General features: G+C 37.6%; 1 protein-coding gene across 9 annotated transcripts in view; it reads left to right on the top strand.

The window, feature by feature from the left end:
- The first annotated feature begins 552 nt into the window (after window positions 1-552).
- Pcdh9 (protocadherin 9) overlaps window positions 553-17,112 on the top strand; it is an 873,584-nt gene continuing 857,024 nt past the window's right edge. For 5 of the 9 annotated variants that reach the window (XM_063246818.1, XM_063246817.1, XM_063246822.1 and 2 more), the window contains exons 1-2: window positions 554-1,082; window positions 2,317-5,487. In XM_063246818.1, the coding sequence (XP_063102888.1) occupies window positions 2,452-5,487 (3,036 nt within the window). In that variant the 5' untranslated portion in view covers window positions 554-1,082; window positions 2,317-2,451. Of the gene's footprint in view, window positions 1,083-2,316; window positions 5,488-17,112 lie in introns of all 9 variants that reach the window. The other 4 variants (XM_063246819.1, XM_013141393.3, XM_063246824.1 and 1 more) reach the window with 2 other exon arrangements.

The raw sequence follows: 17,112 nt of genomic DNA, 5'->3' as shown, positions 1-17,112 counted from the left end.
TGAGACCTGCGCCTCCGCAGCGGACGTGCGCGGCCCGAGTCTCGCGGCGGGGAGGCACTGCGGCTCTCGCCCCGGTGCGCTCGGCCCCTCCACTCAGCGAACGCAAGTAGGAAACGTGCAGCACCGCAGGAACAGGCGCTCGGTGACCCCGCCCGCCCGCGGCGGCGGCGTTGGAGGCTCCCGAAGCACGCGCCGCCCCTGCTGGCCCGAGCGCCCGGCTCCGCAGCTCCCGCCTGCAAGCGCCGGCGCCGTCTCCCCACACCCCTCCCTCGCGGACCCTGCCGCGCATGCTCAGTACGCGTCCCGGAACCCGGCTCCCCCGGGGCCGGGATCACTGCTCCGGGTTTTCGCGGCTGCCGGGCGGCGCTGGGGAGGCGAGGCTGGGAGACAGTCGGCTCCTTGTTCGGTACCCCTCCCTCGGCGGGCTGGGGCCGCCCGCTCCGCAAGATGCGGACCAATCAGGGAGAGGGGCGGGACCTCAGTCGTCACGCCCTCCCTCTGGGCTTATTGAGAGTTATATCAAGAAATTCAGTTCAGAGAGAGGAGAGGGAGGAGAGGGGGCAGAGGAGCAGGCAGAAAGGGAGAGCGAGCACGCGAGACGGAAGGAGCGCCTGAGACTAAAGCACGAAGGAGATCACCGTTTAGGAATTTGTTGGGTCACTGTCACCCAGGAAAGCAGCCAGAAATTCAGCATCACCCCAACTCTGACGTTTTCTCCAAGAAGTTAGAGACTTGAACAGTATTGACATCAGATGGGAATGGTTGCTTGATGCTGTGGAAATACTCCTGAACTGAAGAAGTACAACTGGATGTTGTGTACGCGTGTTAAATACCAGAAGAGCCCAGACCCAGTGGGTAACACTGACGAAATGTGGAGAGAATGACTAACGACAAATCTGTGAATTTGTTCTGGGGAGTTGCTCATTTGCCAGCCCGAAGCCACACATTTTAGAAGGAGGAAACGTTTTGCTGCTTCTGATTTCTCCCCAAAGTGGTGCTACCAGATGCATGGCTTTCTGTGTTGGAACAGATCATTCCTAACTGCCGCATACGCGGAAAGGGGAAAGGTTGAGGCAACTAACGTAAGTGTAAAGTTTCGCATACACAATTGTAAATTCTGTGTTCGGATATGTCCTCGGTGTAGATGAGGGATGTTTGTAATTGGGCAAACGGTTGGGGCAGAGCTCTCCTGCTCGGCTGTATCTGCAACCCTACCTGCATCACTCTGCCGGAACTAATCGCGGGCATCAGCTACCGTGCAGTCTAATGCAGATAAGATTAGAGTCTGGGAACTGACCAGTCCTATTCAAGTAGGTAGTGCCTGGAGCCTTTGCACCCGTTTAAATTGCAGTTAGGGGAGCATGTGAGCAGAAGCCTTTTTGAGTGCACTATTGGATTGCAGTTATTTATGTGAAGCAAATGTTACTAATATAACCAGAGACCAGGGTTAAGAAACTGCATTTCTTTCCTGTAGAAAATATTGTGGTGTTCTGTGGAAATGTTAGCTGCGTTTCACTTACAATTTCAGCACTCTTTCACCTCTACGACAAGAAATCTGTATATTTCTACATTTTTAAAAGTTTTAATGTGTTTATGAATCTGAATGATGATAATTTGGCAAAAAGGAGAAAGCAGAGCAGGCTCTGGGTAAGAAATTTGAAGTCTTGGTATTGTGCTTTTAGGCAATAAGAATATGTAGTGGCCGGTGACTATTGCTTGTGATGCCGCAGCAGCATGTCCGGGTGCTCCTTCCCCAGTAAGACTGTATTAGAAGGCAGCTGAGGATCCGGGAGGGAAGAAAGAGCTGGTCTTTTTAGAAGAAACAGATGACTCAGTGTGGCAGAGAAGAAAACACATCGTATTTGACATGTGACAAAGCAATTAACAAGAACCATAGCTAAGCACTTAGGATTTTTCACTTGCACCTAAAGCAACTAAGGGAGGTGGGTTAGAGGCCAGGAGGTGGATAAGACAAGAGGAGGGGAGAAAGAGAGGTAGAATGCATGTTTTGAATTAGAGAGTATTAAAAAAAAAAAAAAAAAAAAGCAGATGGGGAAACATTGGTAAAAATAGCTGCTCTCTTTAATTCAAAAGTAGATAATTTCATTTTCTCTGGGCAAATGCAACAAGCAGGGATTTTTGGTGTTTTTTGTTTTGTTTTGTTGGTATTTTTTTTTCCCCACAGAGTTAACTTGCAAACAGTAACAGAGCAAACTGCCATGTTTACTAATATGCAGTAGAAAATCTGGTTGGCTGTTTTGTGATTGTGCTTTTATTTACTGAAGAATAATATTGTCTGTACGATTGTGTTGACAGTGGCTGTCTCCAAATAAGCGATGAGATGTAATGCATCCTCCAGCCCAGGCACACTTCCTCTTACAATCTGTGCATCATTCCTCAGTGGAAACCTTTAAACCCTAAAATCCAGGAAAAGAAAATAAATACATTATCATGGACCTAAGGGATTTTTACCTGTTGGCTGCTTTGACTGCCTGTTTAAGGCTGGATTCCGCAATAGCCCAAGAACTTATTTACACTATTAGAGAGGAATTGCCTGAAAATGTGCCCATAGGAAACATACCAAAGGATCTGAACATTTCTCACATCAATGCTGCCACAGGGACTAGTACCAGCCTTGTCTACAGACTGGTTTCTAAAGCTGGGGATGCACCTTTGGTGAAAGTATCCAGCAACACTGGAGAAATTTTCACAACTTCCAATAGAATAGACAGAGAGAAACTCTGTGCTGGAGCTTCTTATGCTGAGGAGAATGAGTGTTTCTTTGAACTTGAGGTGGTGATCCTCCCCAATGACTTTTTCAGGCTGATCAAAATAAAGATAATTGTCAAGGATACCAATGATAATGCCCCCATGTTTCCATCTCCTGTCATCAATATTTCCATTCCAGAAAACACTTTGATCAACAGCCGCTTTCCAATTCCATCAGCAACAGATCCTGACACAGGCTTCAATGGTGTACAGCATTATGAATTGCTAAATGGGCAGAGTGTTTTTGGACTGGATATCGTGGAGACTCCAGAGGGAGAGAAGTGGCCACAGTTGATTGTTCAGCAAAACTTGGATAGAGAACAGAAAGATACCTATGTGATGAAAATCAAAGTGGAGGATGGAGGTACTCCACAGAAATCCAGCACGGCCATACTGCAGGTCACAGTAAGTGATGTAAATGACAACAGGCCTGTGTTTAAAGAGGGCCAGGTGGAGGTGCATATTCCAGAGAATGCTCCTGTGGGGACCTCTGTCATCCAGCTTCATGCCACTGATGCAGACATAGGCAGTAATGCTGAAATTCGGTACATTTTTGGTGCCCAGGTTGCCCCTGCAACCAAAAGACTCTTTGCTTTAAATAATACTACTGGGCTGATTACAGTTCAGAGGTCCTTAGATAGAGAAGAGACAGCCATTCACAAAGTGACAGTGTTGGCCAGTGATGGCAGCTCCACTCCTGCTCGAGCAACTGTTACCATCAATGTCACCGATGTAAATGATAACCCTCCAAACATAGACCTCAGGTACATTATAAGTCCCATCAATGGCACAGTGTATTTGTCTGAGAAAGACCCTGTCAATACGAAGATTGCCCTAATTACAGTTTCAGATAAGGACACAGATGTGAATGGCAAAGTGATCTGCTTTATTGAAAGAGAAGTTCCATTTCATTTGAAAGCAGTCTATGACAACCAGTATTTGTTAGAGACCTCTTCTTTGTTGGACTATGAGGGCACCAAAGAATTCAGCTTTAAAATTGTTGCCTCTGATTCTGGGAAGCCCAGTTTAAATCAAACTGCCCTGGTAAGGGTTAAACTTGAGGATGAAAATGACAACCCACCAATTTTCAACCAGCCTGTAATTGAGCTGTCAGTTTCTGAAAACAACCGACGTGGGTTATACTTAACAACTATTAGTGCCACAGATGAAGACAGTGGGAAAAATGCAGACATTGTTTATCAGCTTGGACCCAATGCCTCCTTCTTTGATCTGGACCGAAAGACAGGAGTTTTGACAGCCTCCAGAGTGTTTGACAGAGAAGAACAAGAAAGATTCATTTTTACAGTAACTGCCAGGGACAATGGGACCCCTCCCCTCCAAAGCCAAGCGGCTGTGATAGTTACTGTTCTGGATGAGAATGACAACAGCCCCAAGTTTACTCATAACCATTTTCAATTTTTTGTGTCTGAGAACCTGCCAAAGTATAGTACTGTGGGGGTAATCACAGTGACAGATGCAGATGCTGGAGAAAATAAAGCTGTGACTCTTTCCATCCTAAATGACAATGATAATTTTGTGTTGGATCCCTATTCTGGAGTCATAAAGTCAAATGTCTCATTTGATAGAGAGCAGCAGAGTTCCTACACTTTTGATGTCAAAGCCACTGATGGAGGACAACCACCCCGCTCCTCTACTGCAAAAGTGACTATCAATGTCATGGATGTCAATGACAACAGCCCAGTTGTCATTTCTCCACCATCTAATACATCCTTTAAGTTGGTGCCCCTCTCAGCCATTCCCGGGTCTGTGGTAGCAGAAGTGTTTGCGGTGGATATTGACACTGGAATGAATGCAGAACTGAAATATACCATAGTGAGTGGGAACAACAAAGGCTTATTTCGCATTGATCCAGTAACAGGTAACATCACGCTGGAGGAAAAACCAGCACTTACTGATGTGGGTTTGCACCGTTTGGTGGTCAACATAAGTGACCTGGGGTACCCCAAGGCTTTGCACACACTTGTGCTTGTGTTTCTCTATGTGAATGACACTGCTGGAAATACCTCCTTTATCTATGACTTGATCCGCAGGACTATGGAGACACCACTGGATAGGAACATAGGGGACAGCAGTCAGCCCTATCAAAACGAGGACTATCTCACCATCATGATTGCCATTGTTGCTGGGGCCATGGTAGTCATAGTTGTGATCTTCGTCACTGTTCTGGTGCGCTGTCGACATGCATCAAGGTTCAAAGCCGCTCAAAGGAGCAAACAAGGTGCCGAATGGATGTCTCCAAACCAGGAGAACAAACAAAACAAGAAGAAGAAAAGGAAGAAAAGAAAGTCTCCCAAGAGCTCTCTTTTGAACTTTGTGACTATTGAAGAGTCCAAACCAGATGATGCAGTTCATGAACCTATCAATGGGACAATAAGCCTGCCAGCCGAGCTGGAGGAGCAAAGTATAGGAAGATTTGACTGGGGCCCCGCACCTCCAACAACCTTCAAGCCTAACAGCCCTGACTTGGCCAAGCACTACAAATCTGCCTCTCCACAGCCTGCTTTTCATCTCAAACCAGACACTCCAGTTTCCGTGAAAAAGCACCATGTGATTCAGGAGCTCCCTTTGGACAACACCTTTGTCGGGGGTTGTGACACCCTTTCCAAACGCTCTTCCACTAGTTCAGATCACTTCAGTGCCTCAGAATGCAGCTCCCAAGGAGGCTTCAAGACAAAGGGTCCCTTACACACCAGACAGGTAAACGAGCACTTTTACTGGTCTATAAGTACTGCATACAAGTGCCCAGTCAACCAGTATTAATGTGCCAGTGTGTCTATTGTTTTGGTCTAACTTTAGCTTAGTTCTAAAGAGGAAAAAAAAAAACTTGACCCCTTTTCTGTTCCTCTGGGGCTCAGTCAAGAATTTTTAGAACAGCTTTGAAATTTCTGAGTTCTGAGAATTATTTAACTTCCCAGTTTCCTTCAAATGGCAAAAGATGAAAAGAGGAAATTATTCCAAAGTGTCCCAAGATAATGTTTGCCGCAAAAGAAGACCCATCCTAATACGCCAAATTCTACTCTGGGGGTTTCCAAATTGACTGACTCAAGGTTTTCACATTACCATTTGATCTGAAAGTCACCTTCAAATCTCATGTTTTAAGTGATGTTTGAAGGTCTGATGTCAATTACGTTGGAGCTGTGGTTACTAAAGGGGTTAAATTTTTTTGGTCTCGAAACATGATAGTAGAATATCAAATGTACATCAGCTGTGAAGCACATGATTGTTGATAGATTGCAACTACTTGTAAGCCATATAGGAAGTCTTTTTTTTATTTCAAATTATTTTATTGTAATATAGTAAATTGGGTCTTTATTAGAAAGATTTTCAGTGTCTATAATGGCCAAATACTCTTTAAAAAAAAAAAAGTAAAAGAAAAAAAAAAGAAGAACAGGAATGCTTTCTTCCTAAATATAACTGATTTGTAGAGAAATAAATGAATCCATTGTAAATAGTCTCTCATCTTAGTAATGCATAAGTGATCAGTCATAACTCATTTTAAACTGTGAAATATACCATATGAAGAGGGATTAAGAAGTTGAGAAACTCATATATCAACCAAACCCAGAATTAGTTTTTCTTAGGTCTAATAATTCCTTGCTAATAAAGATTTAAATGCGGCGCTGTCTAATTTATTTCACTGGTGCTTGTCTGTTGCCACAAATCTGAATGTTGATAATAGCCTGTAGATGGCACTACGGTATCATGTCACTTGTGTTGGCCAGGTGCCCATCCTGCAGCAGCAAGGAAAGGGTGGGGGAGGGAAGGATCAAGCTGGTAGTGCAGCCAAAGATACCTTTTATTTAATGATGGTTGCTCTGGAGCACCTAGCATTTAAGTTCATTTGCTTGCTCTTTTGTGGTTAGCTCTCACCACACCAACTTTCTAGGATTTTGTGATCCAAGTTCTGTCTTTACTGGTATGGAGTCCATCTCTGGTGATGGCCCTTCTTTATTGTTAAAGAGCACATGGATTTCAGAAATTCAAGTAAAAGTGAATTAGATTAGAGAATTTTGACAGTTTTTGATGAGTCTTTAGAAAATTTAGAGCTTTTCTTTTCTGGGGCTAGGGTAGAGTGGGGTGTCTTATTGAAACTCTGTTTCACTCTTACCATCTATTTTTTTTAATTGCCAGGCACTCCTTTAAACTCCATGAGAATAAAGTATTTGTAAAAGTAACATTGACAATGAATCACACAGATACTCCCAGAATGCTAAGTATCATGCCAATTGATGTACAACTAAAACTCCACTTAGAATATAAATATCCAGAGCATTTTAGAAGTACATATGCTTAGAGTTTAAATGCACATTGTGAAAGGATATAAAATAAGTAATCAGCATTTAACCCTTAGCACAAACCATGAGATTATAAGACATAAATTGAATTATAATGATGAGTTATTTTCATGTTAGCTTTATCAGTATTTGAAAAGAAATTCATGTTTTAATATTTGGTAATTAACCAAGCTTATCAAAGATTGAGAGTTGTTAAATATGATAATAAAGGTATTTGGCAAAACTTAATGGGCTTAATTAAGAAGTTGCTATTTTAATAAAAAATCAGTTTTAGTGTACTTTTATTATGAAAGTTGTTTACAATATACATGTGATACTCTATGATTGGAAACATACTTTGAAAAAAACTAACCTGATTTAAAACTTTTAACATGCCATCTGACACTTGTTTTCTGAGGAAATGTATTGATATGCTTCTCACATCATCATTTTTTTCATGGAGCGTAATGGATATTAGCTTTGAGGTACAGACCAACTTCTTCTGATTTCTCCCCAATAGTTGAATTTATATGTGGTGAGGTAACATAAATGTTAAGTGCATTTCAGTAAAACATGGATAAGACCTTTTATTGAGGCTTAGTCATAAAGATACTTGTTCGAATGAGGTAATCTTTCAAATTGGATGTTGAGTAATTCTTTAACTGGAACTATCGTGCACTTTAGACATTCTTTCTGACCATGAGTCACTTTGCAGTTCTCTGATAGGCATTTGAGTGTTCAATATAGCTATAATTTTCTGTTATGATAAAGAGCTATGAAATAGGTTTCTTACACCTTGTAGAAATTTTCATGCTGCAAAGCGAAAATGGTAGTATTGGAGAAAAGGAATATTGGAAGTAAGGAGAGAGGTGACAGCAAGCAATATGTACAATTTTAGCAAAAGGAAGCATATTTTCTATGAACGAAGAACATAAATTATATATGAGCCTTTAAAAATGTTTTTCACTGAAGACGAGAAATGTTTCATGTATATGAAGATGTTTTAGCTAAGCTAAAAGCAAAAGTTGTTATTTTTGTCTCGTTTCCACTAGTGGCTTTTTATACAAAATGCATTCCTGAAACTATACAATTTTGAAAAAGTAAAGTTTATTATTGGAAAAGCTTTCAAAGTTATTTATAAACTAATAGTCTGTGGATATTTTTAGTTAGATGAGCACAAATGCAATTAGTGGTACCACTTTTTCTCTTTATGGTGCTAATTGATACGTGAGTAAAATGTAAGATGCTTTAGTAAAGGGTTACTCACTTATGTATGTTAATTTATATTATCTGTACAGTGAAAATATAATGTCTGAGAACACCCACACTATGAGTTTGTTTGTGAACCTGTTTTGCCTTATTTCTCCCCCCTTGCTGTTTTCTGTGGTTTCAACTTGCAATGAATGTAGCAAACAATTGTAAATCATGTTCCTCATTCACTTTGTCTTACTGTTTTCTTTTTCTTAAATATACCACATCTATCACTGAATTTTTGACAACTATTTTTCACAAATTTTGGAAATGCCTTTAGTATTCACAGATTGATAATTCACATTTTAAAGTAGAAGACTATATCTTAATACTGATTTTTAAAAAAAAGCAAGGTTTACTGCTCTAGTGTTAAGAGGATGATGGCATAATAAATTCTGAGAGGGCTTTAAATGCTACAGTTCATTGATGTGTTCGTCTAAAAGGAGAAAAGTATTATTGATGGTTATGATTTTTAAGTATAATGTTAGCCTTCAAATTGTGTAGCATTGCAGGATCATTTGGGACAGCTCTTAAAATGTGAGTTTTTGGGCCCCATCCAGAGATATTCTGGTTAAGTACCATTTGGTCAGGCCTGGACATTAATATTGCTGCTAATTTCCTAGTTAATATTGGTGCTGCTAGTTGAGGAACCGCACTTTGAGAACCTGCCTTAGCACGTTAGAACAGTACTTGACAGCCACGTTCCTTTTCGTATTTATCATGTCCAGCAGACCTGTTTTTGCACAGCCCAACTCTCAGCCCATTTATTGACAGCTGTTTTATTGTAGCTGGAGGCTTTACAGTAAGCTGTTTATTGCTATTTCCCAACTCAGCTGACAGCATTTGGGGAATTAATTTTCCTGGCCCCAGTGTGATTTTTTTCAAGGGGGTGGTAATAAATGAAAATGTTAACATAAAAAGTAATGATCTATTTACATTTGACAAGTTCTTCAAGTAATAAAACAATCCGAGAGAGTTTCACAAGAATCTGCTTTGAGTAAACAGTCATGTTTAATATTCTAAATGAAATGTTCATTTTATAGAGCTTAGACATCCTGACCTTAACTTTTTACAGTCTAGAATATTTGCTCATGTGTATATTTGTATATAAATTAAAGAAATTATATCTTCAAAATATGTATGTATGCTGTACTCAAGTGTTTACACATGCTTTTACAGTTAAAAAGGGAATTACTTCAATTCTAAAACACATAGAGAGACTACATTGCAGTTATGATTACTTTTCATTTTTGAATAATCCACTAAAGTCACTACTGAAGTGTTATTATGTCATGCAAAAAGCACAAAATCATCCCAGAACTGATACTTAACAGTAGTCAGAAAGAGAAATGCAACTGACAGGGAAGGGAGCAAATGTTATGGATTGTGAGCCTAACAAGAACTTTAAGATATTTTTAACTAGAAATAAGTTTTTTTTAAATCGGTACCAGGGATGGAACTCGCTACTGCTGCTTGCTTCCAAGCGGGCGCTTATGCTGCTGAGCTAAATCCCCAGCCCCTTAACTACCAAATTTTAAAGTGTGTGGATAGTGATGGTTAAACATAGGTGGCACATCATAAAAAATGCTCCTCAAAATACACATTACTTTAATAGTGTTATCTGTTGTGACTTTAATTTCTGCTCCTTGAGTAAGTGTACTAATGATCATGAAGTCAGTTTTGAAACTTTTAGGAGAAAGAAGAAACATAAAAACCCTAGCATATTGTAGTTTTTAAAATGAGACTGGAGTGTATCTATTCTAGTTAGTTGCATTTTCTCTTGAACATATTTGAGCGTCAAATATGTTTTTCATCTTGATACTTAACTGTAAAATTTAAGATATATTTTGCTATTTGTTCCTAATAACGTTAAAGAGAACTGACATGAAAGGTTGCTTTGACCTTTCTGTTGATTCCTGTTTTCTGTTGATTCCTAAATATACTTTGACATAAAAAATAGTTACTATACTTAAAGTATCTTATTCTCTTATTTTCAATTCTAGATTTCAAAACAATACACTTCAGTGTTTACCTTAGTTTCAGATGAGTCATCCTTGTGATGTGATACAACACACTTGTGCATCATTTGACTTACCTTGCAAGGCTAGGGGTGTAGCTCCGTGGTAGAGTGCTTGCCTATCACAGAAAAGGCCCAAAAGCTTAATCCCCAGTACTGCAAAAATCAATAAATAATCTTACACAGTTTAACTTTAAAATATGTTACATTCTTACATGTGCAACTCTTATTTAAATAATTGCTAGCTCTTATTTATTTTCTAATGGCACAAATCGCTAACATGTATGAAGTGGAAAGTAGAGAATTTTGATTTAATGCAAAACCACAGATATGAAGTGAGACTTCCTTTAATCAGTGGTGACTTATTTAAACTCAACATTTAGTTGTCATATTGAAGTTCATAAGATATTTATAATTACACCCAAGATAGTTGATAAGGCTTCGTAATGTATTATTTTTCATGTTGTTATGCTACAACATGAGATATGAAGGTGACACTTTCAAATTCACATAATAATTTCTTGTAAGCTTTCTTTTTGCAATATTTTCATTAATTAGGTGCTATAATTTTTTTTTGGGGGGGGGGGGTTTAGAATTTACCAAATGCCAAAAGCTACATTTCAACTGTGTTGGCCCAGATATGCCATCCTGTATGTATGGAATTTCAGAACCAAGTGAAATGTCTAGATTGTTCTGTCTTAATACTTCTCAGTTTGACTTTGCAAAAGGTGAGTTTTTTTTTTATGTGTAGGTCAAAACTGTAAATGTAATGGGCTGTTTATTTTTACTTAAAATTATCAGGGTAAGTTTTCTTTAAATTTACACTACTGTTCTCATGTAAAGGTTTCTTTATTAAAAGTATTAATTAGCCTTCTGAAGAGGTTAGCGAATCAGTTAATATCATATATGTAGCTTAATTGAAAAACAATTAAGAATTATAGAATGGGAATTTTTTGACACTCAATTTCACAGTGTTTTTTACATAATTTGTATATATCATGCTCCTAAAATTTATAAAATATGACTACAGTCCAAGGGCAGACATTAGTGAGAATTTAGAAATGCAGAAGGGGAAGAGGCATTCTCTAAAGTTCCATTAAGCTATAGCAGTGAGGCATTTTAATTAATAATGCCTGTGTCTCCTGGTTTTTTCAATAGGCCCCCTCACATTTGTGTCATACTACAGAAATAAATGCAAAAGTTATGTAAGAATATTATCTTTCACGTACATAGGGAGATATACCCCAGTGTTTAACATTTCATCAGTTGTTATTTCAGAAAACTGTTGTATCTGTCAAACATTTCATTTGGAAAGGAATACATGCTTTTTGCCTTTGTTTAATACAAACCCATTGGGCTGTCAGTCATCAAAAATACAGAACTTGAAAGTTATATTACTGTGATTGACATTTTGCTTTTCATTTATTTTTCTTTTTCTTAAGCCAAGATTAAAAATCTGAAATTTAAAATTCTCATATAAATTAGACAAATGTCCTACTTAAGAGTAAAGAGCAATGGTGAGAATAACTGAACAACAACTTACATTTTGCCGCTGTGATATTTTGTCCTATAGTTTTTCTCCTCTAGACAAGAGTGGCAGAATCAATAGGACTTTCTAAGATATAACTTTAAGAAATTCAAAACTTAAGGACATTTATTAAAGGATCTATTTTTGCTATGTACCCTTAAAAGTGACATTCAAAAATATTTTTTATTGATCTTTGACAATTTGATTGTTTCCCGTGCCATAAGTACTTACCAAATTTAAACAGATGCAGTTGGTACCACATGCAGTATTTCTAGAAGTAGGTAAGATGTGAGCATAAGCTAGATCTTTGAGGATTATATAATTCATTTTTATAGTCAAACTGTAATACTTATTCCTATACGTTTTAAAAAATGAAAGCAGAACCTTCCTACCTAAAACCACCACCTTTTAATTTATTTAGATTTTAAATTAGGTGAGCTATAGGGAAAATGGAAATGTGGGCATGTTTATCTTGTTTGCATAATATGTTATACTTAACACTCTTCCACAGTTTGTCTATCTGATCATCTCTGCATTTTAGTATTGCACTGGTTGCTAATATGAAGTCTCTAGGCCTTTTTCAGTCTGTTAGCAGTTGATTAAGAAACTCTAATCCCTTTTAGCATATTGAGGAACTAATGGGTTGCAGAGTATTTGGATCCTTAAGCTTCCATTGTAAATGGTATGAAGAATTGTCATTGAGCTGGTATTTGCATATATTTCTCCCAGTGTTAGTTACTTTGCTTCCTTTTTTGTCCCCCTAATCTTCAGCTTTCATCCTGAGAATATTTATTTTAGTCCGAAATAAGCATGCCAGTGATAGAAATTTGGGATTCACCTCCAAATGAATGCCATCACAGACAGGGAAGAGCTGGCACATTTTGCATAGATCTGTATGAACACAGTGAACCCTTCATAAGCTGTTAGATTGCAGGAAATCAGTGCTGAAAATTAAGTGGGGTTTTAAAGATTTGCAAAGTAGAGAGCTTTGTATAATGCTGGTATTGCAGGTGCCTATTAAATATGAAGTAAAGGCTTTGTAATACAACTAGCTAACACACTTCCCTCCACATTACAGTGATTTATAGCCTAGGGAATTAGTCTTGTCTCTTTTTTTTCCAAATGCAGAAACACTGGATATATCTGAAAGAATAAAAATCTTAAATATATGCCTTAAAATGGGCAGATTTTCTCTTTGATGATTCTAATTATTGAAGAGATAATGGGAGCCTGTCTTGTGTTGCTTCAGAAGCCGGTGGTCTACGCTTCACTTCTTAGGAGAAGAAACTCTCAATTGTGCATGCAGACTTCCCTCTGAACATAAATCAGATTAAAACTCCAGGTATCTAGAAGACTATATAACATTACCATAATGAAGAAGGCTGGGTACTGAGTGCTTTTATCCTCAGAGGAATTGCTGTGGATTCATTTCTCAAACTATATTTAGAATTTTTCTGTGCTTCATTTGTAAATAGTATATACTTGTAGCACAGCATTTCATTTCAAGCATGCATACTTTCATTATATTTAGCTTCATGACAATGTTCAGTAAATGCCTTGCAGTTCTTTAATGCTTAATGTCTTTGACTGACCCTTAGATAAAAATTGGTGGGAATTGCTATGTCTATTTAAAGTGAATTTTAAAATCCTGTATTTTTGCAAGTGCATAATCCTTGGGCAGCCTACAGTAGGCACAATGTCTGGTAGTCATCATAAATGATAGATTTTGAAAACAAAACATTGTTTCATGCAAGACAATAGCAAACAATTCAGCAAATGAGGCTTTTTTCCCCTCATTACACAGACCTCAATAAGAAGAATGGAAATACAGAAGAATTTATGAAATGCAGCTCTTTTAGAAGAAGAAAATGTTTTCTAGCTGTAGTTCTCTAGTAGATCTTTCTTGAGGAAAAAAAAAATACTGGTGTTTTTTTGGATTAGGAAAATGCAGCCAATCTGTGCCTCTGTGTGATAGCAGCTGCATGCTGAGGACATTCAAATACACAGCTACGTAGAATTCTGCAGGACAGCTTTTGTAAAAGGTGCAAGTGACAAATGGAGACAAAATGCAGTGAGTTTTGAGTTGTAAGCTGATCCCCCCTCCCATCATATATTCATGTCATTGAACCAATTTTCACGTTCTAAGTCTAGAATCACAATAGCCTTTCCTCTGGGTGTCCACTGGGAACACACCTGGACTGCCAACTTTTCTTTGCTCCTTTTGTTGTTATGCACTAGATGTTATTTGTTATACATCTGGTTTCAGAGTTTCTCAGTAAATTTTTAAATATATATATATATATAATAAAACCATATACAGTGAAATCATATATATATATATATATATATATATACACACACACAGACGTCTGTCTTGCTGAAAATAGCAAATCTCTATTTATTCTGACTACTTATGTTTTCAGATAATGTATCTTTCTGATGCTATTTTAGTCAGAGTTTCTCTTTCTGATGTCATTTACAAAGTTGAGGAATATTATTAGGCTTTGGTCTTCTAGGATAATAATGTTTGAGTGCATTTCCAACCCACTCAGATTTCTGATATTAAAGATGATAGAATTGATATGAAAACAAATTGAGAAAATGTATTTGCCTCAAATCTGAAGTGTCAAAAATGCATTATACTATAGTAAAAACAGGCAAAATATTTAATGTATTTTAGAATGTGAGCTCATTTTCTTTCTCGGTCCCAACAAGCAAAATATTTTTCCAAACAGGGGCAAGAAAATACGTTGAATCCATTGATTGATTTTTAAACATGGCAAAAATTAAGCAAAAGCATTTTGGCACCTAACATCTCTGTTTTAGACAGTTAAATTGTGCTTTAGGTAAGGGTTATTGACTTCTGGATGATACTGGGAGCAGCATTCCCTCGGGTTTAAGCTATTCCTGCTGGACCATCTGTTATTGGCAGGATTGTGCACTCTCTCCAGCTGAGGCAGGGTCAGCCCTAAGCAGATAGTCAGGATTATTCAAAACATAGTCTTGTTCCTGATGCTCTTTCAGTTGCAACTGGCTACTCTGACAAGGCAAACATTGGTGTATTATAATAGCACAATAATAAAAAAAGAATATAAGAAATTTCCTCAAAGGAAGAGACTTTGTCTTATTTATCTTTGTATACTCAACACTGAAACTGCCACTGTGGAAGACAGTGAACTTAGTGGACATTCAGTAAGTGCTGATCAAACCCAAGAGACTGGCTGATACTGGACTTACAGTTTACATAGCTATTTTTCGCTAGTTTGATCTCTGTAACAACCATATAAAGAAGGCACTATCATTTTTAGTTAACAAGGGCTCTTTCAACACTTAGAGACATTTATAGTTTCCATTTCCCTTTCCTATTTTTATGCAGCATTGTTTTCCAATCATACCACATTTTGTTAATATTAGGGTATGAGAAAAGAGTGAGCTAAATAAAGCAGAGTCAGATTCCTCCTCTTCCAAGCCTCCTCATTCATGGTTTTTATCTAAACCTTTTATTATTTATGTTACTGAGCAGTCACTTGTGAATATAATGATCCTGTACCTTTTAAATCCATTCAATAAAGATGTGTGTTTTGAAAGGAAAGAAGATATAGCATTGTTTCCCTTGATAGATGTTTCAGCCATCCAGACTAGAATCCAGTACAAATTCTGTAAGATATCAAAATAATAACTGAATAATACTTAATGTTCTATCTAGATACTACATTAAATTTTAGAAATATAAAATTGGTGCCTAATAGAACTCATAAAACTGTTTCATGTTCTCAAGATTCAAACATACCATTGAGATTATTTGTTCTATGTGATTCTTTTTCCAGCTGAAGAAATAGAAACTATGAACAAAGTTTACTATTTAGAGTAAGAAAACTGACTTGGTGAACTACTCTATAAAAAGTGTACGACATTATGCACAACATTTAGATGTATGAGGGGTCTTGATTTCTTTGTGTGAAATGGAGATATAATTATGCTGAATCCACAGAGTTGTCATGTGACCAAGTGAGTATCTGTAACAGTCTGGCTAACAGGTAGATACTAAGAAAATGAACTATTTCCCTATCCTGATGGCCACAGGATATCAGCCTGTCATGATAGAGATGAATGACCACATTCACTAGTGAGATTTAGTTTTGGTGGTTTTGTTGGCTCTTGTTTTCAGTATATCATTTTGATAATTAGATAATTTGTGTTTGACTGGTTTTAGTTTAAAATACTATCGTGTTTTGGTTTTTTAAGAGCAGCATCTGAGTACAGCATATGGGATATTTGGTTATGATCTTATTTCCTATTGTTTCATATTTGAATAATTATTTCACCTTTGATTTTGTATATTTCCCTATTGTATCTGTATGACACATTTTAAAGTTATTCTATTCTTTTTACTATTGTTGCTGATTTAGCTCCTCACCAGTTACCCATAGGAGCTCCAGTTGTCTGGGAATTTTTACCTTATGCATCACTCCTATTACAAAACAACATATAAGAGAGTGAATCAGTTTCACAGCCAGTACTTAACATAGCTGGAATCGTTTGAAACCTGCTGACTTTTGCTTCCAATTATTCCATAGGCTAGAAAGAATCCCTGTTGAAGTAATGGCATCCATGGTGTAATCAAACTCATTAAAATATCTTAGGGCATATGGGTTATATATCCGGGATTCATCAAATTGATGCTCAAAGCATAATACTCAATGATTTTTACTATTTTTTTTCTTATGTTAAAATAATGTACTTATGTACTGACAAGAGAATTGTCAATTCTACAATTTTATAACGTATCAGTGTATATAAAATAGTAACATAGATGAGATCTACAAATAGGAATGTAACACAATGTGATTGCACTTGAAAATTAGTTTTGTCAAAAGCTTGTGGCAGACATCACTTCCATTTGTTGGAGTAGCTGAAATCATCCAAGATTAAGTTTCTCACCAACTCTGGTGATGCATGCCTGTAATCCCAGCACTGGGGACTGAGACGAGAGTCATTGCAAGTTCAAGACCAGCCTGGGCTACAAAGTGAGCTCAAGCCCAGCCTAAACTGCATAGCAAAACTCTGTCTCAAAAAGAGAAAAAAAAGTTTCTGATTAATTTTTAAGTGGAATACAACACAGATTTACACCTCACACAATTGTCTATTGACTAAATAAGAAGTAAATACAGTCAAGTTTCCATTGGTCTTATTGTGACTCGTATTATATAAATATTTTAAAATTCTGGTGACCTTTGCTACCCTCTTAATTC

Source organism: Cavia porcellus, unplaced genomic scaffold (assembly GCF_034190915.1).
Source record: "Cavia porcellus strain 051 isolate PalLab524CR breed Dunkin Hartley unplaced genomic scaffold, mCavPor4.1 scaffold_4, whole genome shotgun sequence".
Classification (NCBI taxonomy): Eukaryota; Metazoa; Chordata; class Mammalia; order Rodentia; family Caviidae; genus Cavia; species Cavia porcellus.
The sequence above is the reverse complement of the archived record's forward strand: the minus strand, read 5'-3'. Positions and strand labels throughout refer to the sequence as shown.